The following is a 16,667-nucleotide window of genomic DNA, read 5'->3' on the forward strand; positions in this document are numbered from 1 at the left end:
CCTTGATTACACCTACATAAAAATATTTCATACTTAAATAGACATTAGATATATTACAAATGACTATTTGAAAAGAAAAAAAAGAAATTTAGAAAAAGAAACGAGAGACAATGTTTTTTTCTTAAAAAAACGTACATTGCTGAAAAAATACGAACGTCTTTTTTTTTTCTATTTACAACAGTAGTCCCCAGTCCTACTTTCTCTTGTATGTAACTTATTCTCTTGGCCGTTTCAATCTGGATATCAGTCATTTTCAATATTTTTTCTTTTTTATCTTTCACTAATAGAATTTTCTCATGGAGTCCATACTTTTCTTCTGTTATCCATTCTCTAGTTGTTACAAAAATGTGTTTTTCTTTCGAAAGGCAATGGTAATTAATCAGTATATATTTACATTTAATGGGAAGAAGAAGAAGAAGTAGAGAATAGTTTCGTGGAATATGATGTATTTTTGCAAAAGATTACGGCAGATTCCGTAAAGGGCAATTATAGTGTTTCTGAATATATAGAAAGTAAGTCGTAAAGAACTTCTGTACACAATTTTAGAGCAATCGTCACTGGTATTATTTTGCTGTGTGTGGAATTTCTAATTTAGTTTTGACTACAGCACTATATTTTCACTTTGTGCTTTGTACTTTCTTTCTGACTTGTCATATATACTTCATTCTCTAACCATTATGTACGAAAACAATGGTAAACTAAACCTAATAAAAGAGGATAATGATACGAATGGAATATAAGGTACAGATTGCGAATAGTTCATCAAATTAAAAGCATTTATTCCGAAGTTGATCGTCCGCCTGGTTTTCGTCAAAAAGCGTAATAGCAGCTAGGAAATTTTAAATCATCAATTTTAGGACAGCTTTAAAATGGTATGGTACGGATAAGTAGGGTACTGTAAGGTCGGGTTAGCTTAGGATTGGGTAAATTTGGACGCATTTTGTTAAAATTAATGGAGTGGTGTCTCTGTGTGAGCACATCAACTGGAGCGTCTGTTGACGTACAGCCATGTTCAGAATCAAAAATGCCAGTTACCTTCCCACAATCGAATCATGCGGTAACCTTGCGCGAACTATATCCCTCCGCTAGCCAAATAGTTCCATGTTTGTAACAGCTTACAAAGACCGCTAACACAACTTCCGCTTTCCTCACATATTATTAAGCACATAAACGAAAAAATTATCCATTCCTGGTAAATTTTCAAAATTTTGCTAGAAACGGGCAACCTGCCTTGGAAGTTAATCCAAATTGTAAAACATTTTTCTTCCTTCAAATGATTCCCTACTACATTCTCTGGTGTAATACCCTGGCATATGCACAAATAATTAAGTTCAGATTGATAATATGCATGCTAACTCATGTGCTCTGGAAATAATTTGGAGCTATCCTCTTAGAAGGAATCATTTCATCACGAAATTCATTCGTATTGCCCTAGAACGAGTTGTATTAATGGACGCAGATTTACTTTACTAGGACTATCCCTTACAGGTGTAAATACGCGTTCGAATATAAGCTATGAAAATGACTCGGCCAAGAGCACAAACCAATTTGAGCTAGGCGATTACAAAGCGAGAACACGGTACTTTTTTTTACTATTATTTCATTTATGAATTCACTATTTCTAATTATTTCATATATTTTATTCAATTCAGTCATTTGGATCTTCTCTTTCCGGTTTTGAGAACGTATGTGTTACAGATACATTACTGTTATCAAGCCAGGTGGTGACTTACTGTTGATGGTTCCTGTTTTTCTCTTTGAGCACGCAAGCGTGGATACGACTTTGCCCTATTTTGTTAGGACAATGTTCCTCTGCGTGTTGTCTTGCTTATGATTTTACTTCGTGCTGTGCGTCGTTGTGACCATGTATTTCGTGCATAATTCTTCCTGTTGGTTGCGTTAATCTGTTTTCTTAAATGCACATGTCTAATGTGATGGATGTTTCCTTTGACGAAGAGGACGTTAGGAATTGAATTTATATCGGTTGTCAATTAGTATGCGTTAATGAAGTTAGCACTTTTTTTTTAGTGATTTTTCGTCCTTAGTGGTCAGTGGAGAGATTTAATTGTGAATTAATTGTATTAGTGGGGCATACAGCAAAATATACATAACGTTTCATGCCATTTGATAAGGAGTGGTTGAGCAATACACTTTTCAGAGGGAATGATAGTGCAGTTCGGCTATTATTTAGGGAGCAGGAAATTGTTCTAGTTGTAATTGACCGCCACAGAAATTGAATTTTTAGTAATTGACCACTAATTGTTACAGTAGTTGACCATACAACAAAAGTGGCGCTACATAAATAATTTGTACAAATAATACTCATATTAGTGAAATATGTTGTAATTATAATTATGTTATGACATACAAGACAAGTATAGTTTATGACAACAATGTGGCTCTCCGTCTAAGATGAGGTATAAAAACTTGAATAGCGACTCATTTCAGGTATCATGTATGAATCCCGCCCATTACACAATTTTGGAGTACAAATTTTCTTTTCACTTGTGCAGAGGTGTAGATGAGCTTGTCTTCTCTCTCTGGCCATCTAAATGTAAACATTCCACTTGGAGTCATGGTGGTAACCTCGTAACTATTCTCCAATACTTTCACGATTTTTTCAGGAAAATGACTACCGTTATACTCAACTATTACACAGTCACCTTCTTCCAAGTTTCTTGTTGTTTCCTGTTCTAGATCACTATGAACAAAATACCAGTTGTCCTCCGAATCACTGGTCAGGTTACACAAATCTTCTTCGTCAAACTCAGAAAGTTCAGGAACAGAAATTGAAGACTCGGAATCAGAGTCTTCATACTTTTCTCGCTTTATTGGCTTAAGCTTACATTCTCTCTTCCGTTTCTTCTCATCCAATTCTTTTCTCTTTTCTTCTTTCTTCTTTTCCTTTCAACTGCTCTTTGCATTTGCAATCTTTCCTTCTCTAACTTCTTACTTATTTTGTTTTCAAAATATTTTTTTCCTAGCTTCCCTGAGACTACAGAGGGTATTCGTTCTTTTGGCACTCTTTTCAAACTTTCATTGCTGCTAGTGGCAGTAGGACATATTAAATATTTTTTTAATGGACTAGGGAGATTTGATGGTCCCGGTACTGAAGTGGCACTATTGTTAATATCAATATCCTGTTCAAAATATTTTTTATCCTTCCGAGGTGTTTTCTCTGGAGATGTTTGATTAAGTACCACTGTTTGGTTTTCCTTATGAGTGTTCCTCTTGTTCTTCAATAGTTCGTACCGGTTCAGAGACCATATCTTCTTGAATCCCAATAGTGTTTTCTTCAACATTACTTCCCGATGGGGTAGGGTGCACTGCTGTAACAGTAGATTTGTTATCTGAATTTCTTGCAGCATGCAGGTTTCTACTAGCGAACTCAATTTCCGTATCCTCTTCATTTTCAGTCCTACCTATTCCCATAGATGTTAGATTCCGTGTTGCTAAAGAGAGTCATCTTTGCGACTGTTCGGCTGGTAGATTACAACTAAGTGGCTCGAGTTCCTTCTGGGCTTGCTTTCACAAATCATACAGCGACTAATCTGAGGGATCTTCTTGCCAAACATCTGAAGAAAACTGAAACACGTAGCTTTTCTTTCCCAATTCTTTCATTTCATTTCTGCTCAAGAAATTCTAGACGTCTCTGAATACTTTCATCTTCCATTCCGTTCTTTTCATTATTTGTGATATGACGGGGAACTGTAACAGCACTTGGATTCCAGGTAAATAACCCGCACTTTTAAAATCCGTTCACTAGAAGAGATTCTGTTACATTCTGCTCTACCACTTCTTTTAGCAATTTTGCAAAGTCGTCTCGCCTAATAATAGGGTCATCCAAATGGTCAATTCGCCATTGATGAGCTTTGTTATTATAGCCGTCTTTCAACGAACGAAATACAGGAAATTTTGGCAAAAAAGATATGAGTAGCGTTGGAATAAAGAGTAAATAAAATATTTTGTTTTTCGTCACAGAGTTGACTAGTATAAAGGCTTAAATGAGATGCGTGTCCATCGACAAATAATATAACAGGAAACTTTATATTATTTCCCATCAATCACGGATATCAAAAGTTTCCAATGAATTCGTAAAATAATTCACACTGCATCCAACCGTAGTTTTCCCTGTGCCCATGTGGGTGGAAAATTAAGCGTTATTTCTAGGGGTAATCGCTTATACTTGTACACTATCAGAGGAGTAACAAGGTCACCATTAGCATTTCCTGTCAACAAAACAGTAAGACCCTGTTTTCCATCTGAATTCACCTGTAGGTATACATTTTTATCACCTCTTCGAGCGAATACCTTATTTCCTTTTGGATTTAAGAAAAAGGCCGTTTCATCACAATTGTATATGCTTCAAGCGTCTTCCAGCACGTCCTGTAAGTTGTTCTCTTTAAAATACCGTTCCACTTCAGTAAACCAATCTGATATGCTTGACTATGTGACTGATGCCCGTGATGATATCAGATTTTGGCAGATTCTTCTAGAAATCGTTGGGTTTCTTTTTAGGAATGATTGTAACCAGCTCCTTCCCGGAGGATCATTTACAAAAGGGTTTTCTTTTTTTGGTTTCTCATTAACCGTTGCACATTATCTTGTAACTGAGTCACTGTCACTGGGAATCCGGCTGATGACATCCTTATGCCAGAACGTCTCCTTGTGCTCGGCTAAGAATAGATGGAAAGGATATACGAGTATCCCTGATGATAATGAATGAAACATTGTATTCGACGAACGGCAAAATATAATATTGTGTATATGTTTCTGAACATCAAGATAACAGAAACCTTTCTAATCAAATATTTGGTTTATTCTCATAATAAATTATTTGAACCGTACGCAGCAGAAAAATGTGTTTTAACCATTTGGAAGCTGGGCTGAAAATGAAATAGAATAGTTAGGCGAGATCAAAACACAATGTACGTAATACCATGACACAAAAGAGTATCTAAAAATAAAGTTACATCATGAGAGTAAATTATAATATTTACAAATGGATGTAACTGGTTTATTTATTGTCTTTAGTTAATTATGTTCATTGTTTAAGTATTAAGAGGTAATTCGAATCACAACTAATTATTCGTACGTTATAATTTTATTTAAAATGAAGAGGAATCAGGTTTAGAAGTTGACCACTCATAGCGTTAGTAATTGACCACGTGGTCAACTACCCTATTCTCTTGTGATTGTAAGCTAAGAATTTAGTATGGTGTTCTTATTACCTTATACTAGAAGTAATAACAATATGGCATGATCATAAAATAATTAAACCTGAATTAGTAATTGACCACCCATGGTCAACTACTGGAAATCTGAACATTTCTGGTTCAGTAATTGACCCCCTTTCTGTGACGCGTAATTTGCACTATGGAAATAAATATTTTGTATCTTTTTAATTACTAACACAATTATATCTTATCTCCTTACAAATAAAAATGAAAAGCTAAGTTACTAGTAGTTTTTGATTAGATGTATATATTCACAGTATTCTTATCAAAATACCTAACAATACTACGAGAATCACATAAAAGCGATATTGTAAAAAGCTTTTCGCCATCAATATCCCATAATTCATTGCGTGTGCCCAACTTACAGTTCTTCTCCACAGAGGTCAGAAGCGTACATTCGCACCGAGTTTGTAATTACAGGGCTTTTAGAAAACTTATTTTCTTGGTTTTCCACGAAACGGTCAATTACTGGTACATGGTCAATTACTGGTGCCATTACCTTATTCTTGGGATGGCTAGGCTAGCTTGCCCCTCCCTTTATGTATATAGTCTTATATTTGGTTCATAGTTTTCATTCGTTGTCTTGTGTGTGTTTTGCTTTCGGGCCTTATTAATTTAATCGTTTTCTTATTGTCTGTTTTGTGCCTTTTATTACAGAGGAGAAATATGCTGTTTTTTGCTATACTTTTTTCAGCTTTTATTTTATACATTGCGTATTTCAAATATTGATAAATTTAGAGGTGTATTATCTTGGGAAATTAGCATATTTCTAAAACTATCAGCATGTAAATCTGTCAATGTTTAAAATAAGTCTCGGAATATTACACTCTGAACCACCATATTTTCTTTCGATTCGAGTCGTGAGGAAATTGTTCCTAGTGATATGTAACGAGATTTTCCGAGGAAAGAGATCCGTAGAAATTGATTCACTGAACGATTCGTTGAATGAAATGACCAAAGAAAAAACCTGCCCGAGAATGCTATATAACCGAGTCAGGGAAGGAATGTACTAGGTGGAGCTGGAGTGTTTTCACGACAGTGCGGAGGTGCATCAGCATGAAGCAGACGTGTCAGCAGCTGAGGATATGTCCCTAAATGAGAATAGTGCAAAATAACACTTCAGATCGCATAAAATCATATAGGTTAGTACTCTTGTTTCGGTTACGCACTTGTAACTTCATACTTGTAAATATAAAATACATATTTCCTACATTGTGCAGAAATAAGGAAATACCCCGCCAGTGAGAATTAATTCTTGTCCAAAGTTCATGACTTGAACATGCATGACTGGAAGTATGCTTCCTGTATCATTACACACGAATGTTACTTAAGTGAATTGTGCTATTTGTAACGTATTGCTTTAGTTTCAGGTATACTAACTTGGATATTTCTATTATATAACGCTAATTACTAGATTTCTTAGATATTACTCTTTCTTTTTATAGTTTTTACCCGTAAATCGTCGAAATAGTACCTCCATATTTTTATTGTGCTCGAAAAGATACCTGTTATTAAAAGGAAAAGATGTGGTGCAGTTGTACAATATGAGGAACAAAATTTGCATAATTTACAGGAAAAGGAGAATACGTTACTGTGAAATACCAATCTATAAAGATCTCATGTGCAGGTTGGATAACTGTAAGTAAAGGCGAATAGTAAAACTAACAAAAAATGTACAATTATTACCGGATATAATTCCTTAAATGGAGCCCTGTACATTGAATATGTACTCCAATACTAATATGTACATCATATTCAATAATAGATGACCGTATTCTTTATTGCTGTTGTGAGGCAAAAATTTTCTAAGTCTAACTTCGGGTATCTTCAAAAAAAGTAAGCCAAAGCTGCAGGTTCGAATCTCCAAGCGAACTTTAGGAATTGTCAAAACTTCTGTAGATGTGTGTTCTTCTTCTTTTAAATATAAAAGGATATGTCTTAATGATATTAAGTGTAGAAAAAAGTAACGTTGTTTGAAAAACTTCACGATACAATATTTCGAAAATATGTTTTCACAAAATTGTTTTGTCATATTGCTTTTCGTACGTAAAAGAACATTTTTTTATGTAAAGGAACATTTCCGTATGTAAAAGAAGAGTAAAAGGAAAGACATCGATCATAATTCTCGCCTGCGTAGTAAAATAAACACAAAGTAGAGAAAAACAGCGTTTACAATGGATATGAATGTCATTGCCTTAAAAAGCAAGTTATATTACGTTAGGAGTTCATACTGAAAGGTCGTGAGTTCGATTCCGATTAGTGTCAATGTTTTTTTGTATGAAATTCTATTTTCCGCAATTCATGAAAACTTATATAAAATTATTACATTGAATAACATTAGTTGTATATATATATTTATATAAGCATTTCAGAACATAAGTAATTATTAAGTTTAAACTATAATATCTGAGGTTAGTGTTCATAGAACGTTTGTATAATATATGTGAATGTTAAATACAAATTAAGACAATCATGTAATATCAATTAATAAGTTATGTAGTGTATTTGTTTACAGCTATTCATCACATAGAGGTTACTTCTCAATATTCTTATTACAGCATGTCATTTACGTTCCTGAAATATATTCCTAGCGTAAAGAGGGGTAGGAACAGAGAATACCCAAAGTCAAATTGTTGTTCCGGATAAACAACTCAATAGCACCAAAACTCTTGCAAGAGATTTTTGATCCCCAAAAATCACGTAAAGGAACTTCAATTGTCCTTATGAAGCACGCCAGAACAGAAAGCCTTTACATAGGGTTTCAGTTCAACACTTTGGTATGCTTTTATGACATGAAAGTGGTGATACCTTCGTCGCTCCATCTCTCGCTATCTTATATATAAGTGGATGTATGTATGTGTGTTTGTTCGAACATAATTGTGATATGTCTAGAGCAATTTGAACCAAATTTCTTACACTCTGAAAAGAGTACTGTCGGGTTAGCTATGGAAAGTCGGATACATATAAAAAATGCCAGAAAACGATCGATGTTTGTGTCCAATCCATAGTTTCGGACTCGCTAGGAGAAATAGTAGTACTTTCAATACCGCTTAACTGCAATTACGATCACGTTAGCACTCAGGATAATTACATAGAGGCGTAAATATGTCGAAATCCACCGATATTAGTGTCGAATCGTAGGTTTTCAGCGTTGCCAAGTTAATTGGTAGCAGTTGCAATGTGCTTTAAGACCAAATTCAGCCCCAGCGGGGGCAATACCCTCTTAGCTTTCCTAGGAGGAATGGGAGGGGCTGACATCAAAATTATAAAAAGACTGACATTAGGAGTCGCATCCATAATTTTAGGAGCCGCCTAGATAAAGAGTGTTACTCCAGATGACATAAAAGTTAAGCCCCGTTAGCATTCTGAAGTAGTGTGTAAAATTGTGACATGTAAATATAATTGAAAATGACCAATGTGAGTTTTCAGTCCATAGTTCCCGGGGTCCCCAAGTTCATTGGGAGCAGTTCTGATGACCATTAAGTTTCCAGTAAGGGTAAGATCACCTATCACATCAACAAATGATAGTCATAGGTAGTAACATATAATTCAAAAGGACTGATTTTAGTGTAGAGTCCACAGTTTCGGTATGACCGAGGTAAATAACAACACTTTTGAACGAAAATATCAACTAAATTTTGAATTTAATGTCAGTATCGAAGGCTTTGCTCGCATAGCTGTAAATATTTTAATATATCTGTATAAATGTATATTCCAGCGTAACTCCGGAATGTCTGGAGCAGTTTTCACCAAACGTGGGAGACGTATTACCTTCACTCTAAGAAGAAAATATTGTTGTAAGAATCTTAAGTTATGGAAGTTGGGATTTATGATATGTAAACATAATGTAAAACAACTGATTTTAGTGTGTTATCCATAATTTTCTCAGTGGTTGAGATGAATATTCATGAACCCAGTGGGGTTTACATCCAAATTCATCCCCTTCTTCACAGAATGAGGGCATAATAAGAAATATAGACTGTACAATCACATTATGCGGGGCAGAAATGTGTGCGTACATATTTGCCGTCTACATTAAACGTGACAAAAATGTACCGTATGTGAAAAAAGGAGCAATGTAACTCTAGGATGACGTGTTCATATACAAACTATTACAGAATTTTCATGAGTAAATTCAATATTAAATTTGGTTCCACCAAAACAGATGTTTTGTTCTTTTTGTGTTACGAAGAGCGCAGAAATTAGCAAAACTACAGACGAAGACGTGAAGCAAAAAGGAACAACAGAATTCAAGTTACATCGTCTGCGAGCTAAGATGTTTTACCAAATAATGAAATCAGATGAGCCTTCAACTCTAAAGTAATTTTTGACATGCAACAGAATAAACCATTACCTGAAATTAATGTGGGTGATGCTTACTACGCTAGTCAGATCTGGTTATACAAGTTAGGGATTATGGTTCACGATGGTACATTTGACAGAAACAATATTTTCTTTTATACCTGGACTGCAAAGGACCTTCGAAATAGGTGGTGTCTGCATTTTCAAAATTTTTAACAGTACTAGAGCAGAAATATCAATCCGAGCATTACTACTTTGAAATTATTTGCGGATTCTTGGCCTGGGCAAAATAAAAACAGATCAATGATGATAATTTTATTATCTTATATGGAACAAAGTGCTTTAGTTGATGTGATTGAAGTAATATTCCCAATTAGAGGACATTCTTCTCTGCCTGCAGATAGACTATTCGGGATAATTGAAAAGGTGTATAGAAAGCATGAAATTTTGGAAGTTCCAGTTGAATACTATCGGATTTTGAACAAATTCGGACAAGTGATAGAGTGTGGGGAGCATTGGGTGTGCAAGGACTTTAAGAGATGTTCCAAAGATGCGTTGAAATTAGCGATGCCAATAAAAGTATCACAAGTGTGTTTACTTAAGTTCTGCAATGAATATAAATCTACTGGGCACAGAAATACTTACGCAGGGTCAAACTCTCAGCTGTTTTAAAGAGGAGCCTTACAAAGTCCCAAGCTTTAGAAATGCAGCTACTCTTCCCAGTGTAAATTGTATAAGTGATGAAAGGAAACAAGACTTTAAAAAAAACTTTTAAAGTTTATAAAGCTCAATGACGACGACCAAAGATTCTATAGAGAGGCTCTTAATAGGAAGAGTTCATTGAAGGAAATTGCCAATGAACTGCTATACGATAATTTTGAAAAGTCTTTCCTATAAAGACACTGTCAATGTCTGGAAGTGTTTTATTCTTGACAGGTAACAAAGTCATAATGTTTCTTCTTTGTTGTACTGAGAAGTAGCATTGTTGTTGTTCCGAAATTTTGTAAATTTTTGGTAATTGGTTACTTATGTGTAATTGGTTACTTATGTAATTTGTTGTTTTATGCAAATATTCAATGTCCAAATAAATAATAAATCGTAATCAAGATAAAAGTATACTAAATTAAAAAATGTTTAAAATATAAATCGTAGAACTAACAGAAATAAAAAAATCATTAAAAACACACAACTCATGTTAATCTTAGTATAAATAAGCACACAGTATAATGAAATATAAATTATTATTATTATTATCTTATATGTTATACAAGATATAGTGATAATAGAGTGTAATCATTGAGCAGTAGCTGATTTTTTTCTAGAGAAAACATATGACTTAAGTGGTTTTGGAGGGAAATGAAACGTTTTCCCGCCATTTAGGCCTAAACCTAAAAAAAATGACCTTAATGGGATTTGAACTCAGGACTTTACGGTTTGAACTCCAACGGTTTACCACGGAGCTATCATTGCTACTTCAGCCCAGCTGCTTCTAACGAGATATAACTTGCTTTTTAAGACAATGACATTCATGTCCATTGCAAACGGTCCTTTTCATCTACTTTATCTTATTTTAATAGATAAGAGAATTATGTTCGATGTCTTTCGTTTCAGTCTTCTTTTACATATGGAAATGTTGTTTTACATAAGGTTCCTTGGTCAAGTATAGTCAGAAGAAAAAAAAATATTAATAAGAATTTTAAAAGTACAGTTGTATTTTTGTACTTTTAACTAACGCTCTTGTAACTACACGAAAGGGATTGATTGTTTATAACCGTTTCATAGCAGGTGCAATGATGTTATTGTACGAATTAAGAGGAATTTATCAAAACTGATAATCGTATAGGAAGAAAATTTTGACCTGTATTTCACGTTTTTTTCAGATGTCGAATATGCAAAATAATTCGCATATTACGTTTCTTCACACACATCAAGAGCAGTGAAATATTATAGTCTTGAAAATAATCAAAACTAACAAATTATCCGTGCTAACTACAAATCAACAGTTGCAGTTGTATCTGTAGCCATTACTAGTAAAGAATATAGACATTCGTTATTCTGTGCTATAGTTTAAGCCTTTATATCGTATAAAGTAAAATTTTTAATTTATTTGCAAATAGCTTCAATATTGATAGCCGAATTATCACAATTGAGCTACGTGACCCATGTAATATTTCAGCGACACATGACGTTATAGAATAATTAAGGATATTATGTGGTTACATTTCTTACACAATTTTAAATTTCATTGTATACTCAGAGAATGAGTTGTTGTTTTGAGTTTGTAAAGTTGGTCCAATAGTTTTCGTTGTTTTGAGTTTGTAAAGCTGGACCAATCGTTTTCTTAAAGAGGGCCGGAGCGGTGTATTTTTATCGCAGGTGGAGTCTCGCCTTTAAAATATTACTTTGCATTTTGAAGATTTTCCCCTAATGATTAGTTTTTTCAGATAATTTGCTGCCTCAAATTAAGAGTCTGACCCTATTTCTGAGTAGATGTAATCCAGTCTATTTCTTTAATACAAAGGCAAAGATTTTTAAATACAAATTTATAAGCTGCACTTTTTCTATAAATGGTTTCTTTGGAAAATTTACAATTTTTAAAATGATTACAAAAACGTATAATTTTCCGTTGAAGTCATAAGCCCACGGTTCAAATTAACTCTTGTACTCGAAAATGATGTTTTTTTAACGCAGCTGGTGAAGCAGGTCCTGTCAGACCTATATAGTTCAATGCAATACCATTCAAAATCAACTTATATACTCGTTATATTATTTTAGTATATACCTATATCTATCCATGTATCTAGAGCTTCTTTGCGGCTTAGCATACACGCTTTTGGCGTGGGAGACGCGGGCTCGATTCCCGGGGAGAAATTTTTCAGTAGGTCCATTTCTTGTATAACACGCCGCTAAAAGGAACGTTACAATCAACTAAACACACTCTCCCTCTCTCTCTCTCTCTCTCTCTCTCTCTCTCTCTATATATATATATATATATATATATATATATATATATATATTCAAAATAATTCGGATATTACGTTTCTTCACACACATCAAGAGCAGTGATATATATATATATATATATATATATATATATATATATATATATATATATATATATATAAATAGAGAGAGAGAGAGAGAGAGAGAGAGAGAAGGTGGATCATTTATCTTAATGCATACTTTCAACTTTTAAACTAATGGTATAAACACTGAAATTTTGTACCAGAGGGGCATTGTTTCAGACCACTGTGACACTACAATTTGAATAGTGCTGCCAAGTTACGTTGTATTCTTTTTCATTTTAAATTGTGCTGTAGCAGGTTAAGACAAATTTCAAATTACACCTATATTGGAAACATACAATGACACTCTTCGGGTGTAGTGTTGCAAATTGAAGACGTTACAGTATCGTAAATATCCAGATTTTGGTGGTCTCTACAGCCGTAGCAGTAGGAAAGTGACAGACTGGAATACCTGCATCCAAAGTACTTTATTGTATAATATTATGATCATGATATGACCGATTTCGAGTGCATAGGAATGAAGTTACAACATATTGACAATTTGACCTTTCCCAAAAGCCTTTATTCGAGAAATTTCTTGGATAAGAGCCTCATCCAATTGTGTAGATAATTTTCAATAAATGCATATATCTGTAACCAGTAATATGATGTCTAAAACCATTCTGGAAGTATGGTGTAAATTTCACGTTTGCAACACTGTTTAAAATTATGTTCTCCTGAAACATTGTTCTATGTACCAAAAAATATTTTTGTCATAGAAGCAAAGAAAACTAAAAAAATAAAATAAAAAAATAAAACGTTCACAGGAACACGCCATTTTAAGCTTTACTGTAATATTTTTTAGGATATGTGTTGTTCCCGGACTAACGTAAGTTTTCTTTAAATTACTTTGACTAAAGGGCAGATCCTCAAGGAGGTAGAGAGGGATACAAAAAATACAGTGTCTTTGCAAGCCCATCAGATTAGGGAAGTGAAAGTTTGCGTGTGCTAAAGGATATAAATGATTCAAATAAGTGATTATGAATGAACTGACACACTCAGAATTAAAGAGAAAACTTGAATCTTTCAGATTTAGAAATATATATACATCAACTAGTTTCACCAGGACTCGAAATTTGGCACTATTCACAACATTTGTATTGATATTTATTCGTTTCTGGCTTTCATTTTTAACGATGATAGCAAGTGCACACTAAATTCTTTCAACTCAATGTTACTGTCAAAACCTGTCTTTGTAGCACCTTAAATTAACTTCAATTGTATCTCGTTTACAGGAGAATAATGTTTTAGAAGCAAATCTCAAGTTACTTTTATGCTGGCCATTTTCAGATACTAAGTGTATTAGTTACAGATGCCAAATGTGAAATTAACAGAACATTTTTATTTGCAATTAAACTCGTTTGTATATTTGAGATTTAGAATGTACTCCTGCACCATTATAAGAAATAAATTAGGAACAGCGTATCTCCGTATTGCGGAAAACTAGAAGTTTCAAATAATTTTTGTTAAAGAAACTTGTTAGAAGGAACTTGTTAGTTATAGTACTATATTTGTATTGTGAAACAGATATATTCACTTTTTTTTTCATTTCTGACGCTGTTCTTAGATCTCTGTCGACCTTAAAAGGCAAATGAGTAACTTTGATAGTTATATAGAATAGCCATTGTAAGCATTAAAATCTTGTCATATACAGCGTGTTTCAAAACAACACCGACAACGTTTGGGAGGTGATCCCTGACAAAAGAATAAGACAAACTATAGACCAACTTGGGTGCACAAATGCTTCCTCTTGGAATTATAGAATGCTGAGAAAAAAAATGAACGTTAAGGGTCCATTGCTCCAAAACTATGGGACCTACTTTAGTCAGGTCGACTTCAGCTAGGAACTAGTATGTGCCCTACCCAAATATGCATGTTCCAAAATCCTGCAGTACTTCTGCAACAATTTTAATAGAAGTAGTAGGTGAGTACTTCAAACTATATGCCCGTAGGAAACTGTCTATCAATATTGTTGTGTGAGTACCTTAGGATTCTGAAACATGGCTTTTTGGATAGGGCACATATTAGCTCCTAAGTGAAGTTTTGACCCGACTACGGTAGGTCCCATAGTTTTTTAGCTATGGAACTTTAAACTTCATTATTCCATGTTTTATGCAGCCTATAACTACGAAGTGAAGGATTTTTACATCCAGGTTGGTCTATAGTTTCTGCCTTATCTTGGTATCAGGAACCACCTCCCAAACGTTATCGGTGATGTTTTGAAACACCTGTATATCTATAAAAAGAAATAACTTCAATACTGTTTGAATGACCAACAAATATATAGTTTATCCTACATTAAATCATGCTTCAATTAAGTATCTTTCATTCCTGGATAATTTATCTTAATGATGTCAGTTTGCGCATGTTTTTAGTTCTGGGGTCGTAGGTTCTCTCAATTTTCTAGTATTGTAAGTGATGAAAATCATTTTCAAATTAACTTGTAAAGTTTCTTTTGTACTTTGGTTTTCTTTTATTGAGTATCGTGTAATATGTTGGTTTAATCTTTTTATGTTTTCAGAATTATCCTTCTAATGGACACCAAGTAGTGAAGATTCAAAACTGTACTAATCAGTTGTTGAAATCAAATGATTAAATGGCTTTGGATTGTCCAAATATTGCTTGGATAAAAGTTGAACTACAGGAAGAAAATGAGCCTGTCGAAGACTCGAAGTATGAACCGTGTAATAATGAATCGGCAATTGCGGATCCAGTTTCAATGTGTTCTGTGTCTATGGAATGTAAGAAGGAAGAAGATAGTGAAACGGAAGGAAACGATGTGATTGATCAGTTCATGTTAAGAAAAGGTGAAACTGAAGAGGGTAATGTTATTGAACAGTCCATTATAGAGGAAAATGTAGTGCCTGATTGTATACTTAGTTTCAAGTGTAAGGAGGAAGATGCGTTGGCAGAATCAACGAATGAAACAGGTGATATTACTGAGAATCAGACCAGAGAGAATGAACAAAGTGATTGTCTTAGAAAAGGTAGCGATGTTGAGGAAGTCAGGTACGTTTTCATGTAGGCATTTATTGAGTTACGCTTTATATAATTTTTCTGTATTTGAAATACCATCTTATTTATTCTTTCGTCATTTTTCTAAAAAAATAATCGAGCGAAATATGAAGTAACTATTCCCAAAATTTCAAATTGTTTTTATCCAGGCCCATTGAAAATATTGGACAGTGAAATATGCCAAATTGGCATAATCTCCCAACTTTACGATATTTTTTCAGGCGTTTGGGAGCAGCTACAGGTCTGCAAATTTTTGAGTATATACTTATGACCCCGCCCTATATGCACACACAAATTCAGACCACTTCGCCAGTTGCTTCCTCTTCCCAAACATGTTCTCAATGTCGAAAAATGTTGCTACTGTAGGCCCTGATTTCACCCCTTTCAAGTGGTTTTAGATAAAAATGTTAAGAGGACAAATTTCTAGCTCTGGACAAGTTGAGCACACCCAGCAATTTTCAAATTGCTAGGATAAATACATGCTGAGATATTCAAAACAACGTAAACACCTGAAATCGGCAAATCGCAAAATGGCGGCAGAAGCTGTGTCGCTACGAGATGTTTTAAAAAAATAATTAGTTGTGGTTTTTAATTATTGTGATATAGTATAAACATTCATGAAAAAATTCGATTTGTTTGGAAAGGTCGAGCGGCAATTTTTCTTTTCTCTCGATCACTTCGCATGGATTGACCCATATGCCGTTGAAATAACTGGCGAAATGATTTAAGTAGAAAGAAGTGTTCCTTTAATCGTAAATTTCAGGGGAGCTGACCATGATCAACTGTATTAGAAAGTATTACAGATCTAGTAGTATGTTTCAAGAAGATAATTTATGACCGCAGTTTATAATCGAACAAATCACGTATCTCGCGAAGTAACGATATAGCTTGAACATATCACTAATCTAGTCATAGATTTGGTGTGTTAAAGTGCTTTCGATTTGCAGAATTTATGTTGGTCAAAATACAAACTTAATTCAAACAATTTTAAAATAACTTCGGAACCAGTTAAACTGGTGAAGGCAAACATTATTCTTTTAGAGTTTAT

At 34.1% G+C, this 16,667-nt stretch overlaps 1 protein-coding gene across 4 annotated transcripts in view; it reads left to right on the top strand.

Annotated features, from left to right (window-relative positions):
* The first annotated feature begins 231 nt into the window (after positions 1–231).
* LOC145660731 (uncharacterized) overlaps positions 232–16,667 on the top strand; it is a 38,228-nt gene continuing 21,792 nt past the window's right edge. The window contains exons 1-3 of one of the 4 annotated variants that reach the window (XM_081726134.1): positions 232–512; positions 6,683–6,875; positions 15,126–15,613. In XM_081726134.1, the coding sequence (XP_081582260.1) occupies positions 15,201–15,613 (413 nt within the window). In that variant the 5' untranslated portion in view covers positions 232–512; positions 6,683–6,875; positions 15,126–15,200. Of the gene's footprint in view, positions 513–604; positions 742–5,016; positions 6,380–6,682; positions 6,876–15,125; positions 15,614–16,667 lie in introns of those variants that run through there. The other 3 variants (XM_081726132.1, XM_081726135.1, XM_081726133.1) reach the window with 3 other exon arrangements.

The sequence above is a fragment of the Thermobia domestica genome, chromosome 9 (assembly GCF_964235325.1).
Source record: "Thermobia domestica chromosome 9, izTheDome1.hap1.1, whole genome shotgun sequence".
Lineage (NCBI taxonomy): Eukaryota > Metazoa > Arthropoda > Insecta > Zygentoma > Lepismatidae > Thermobia > Thermobia domestica.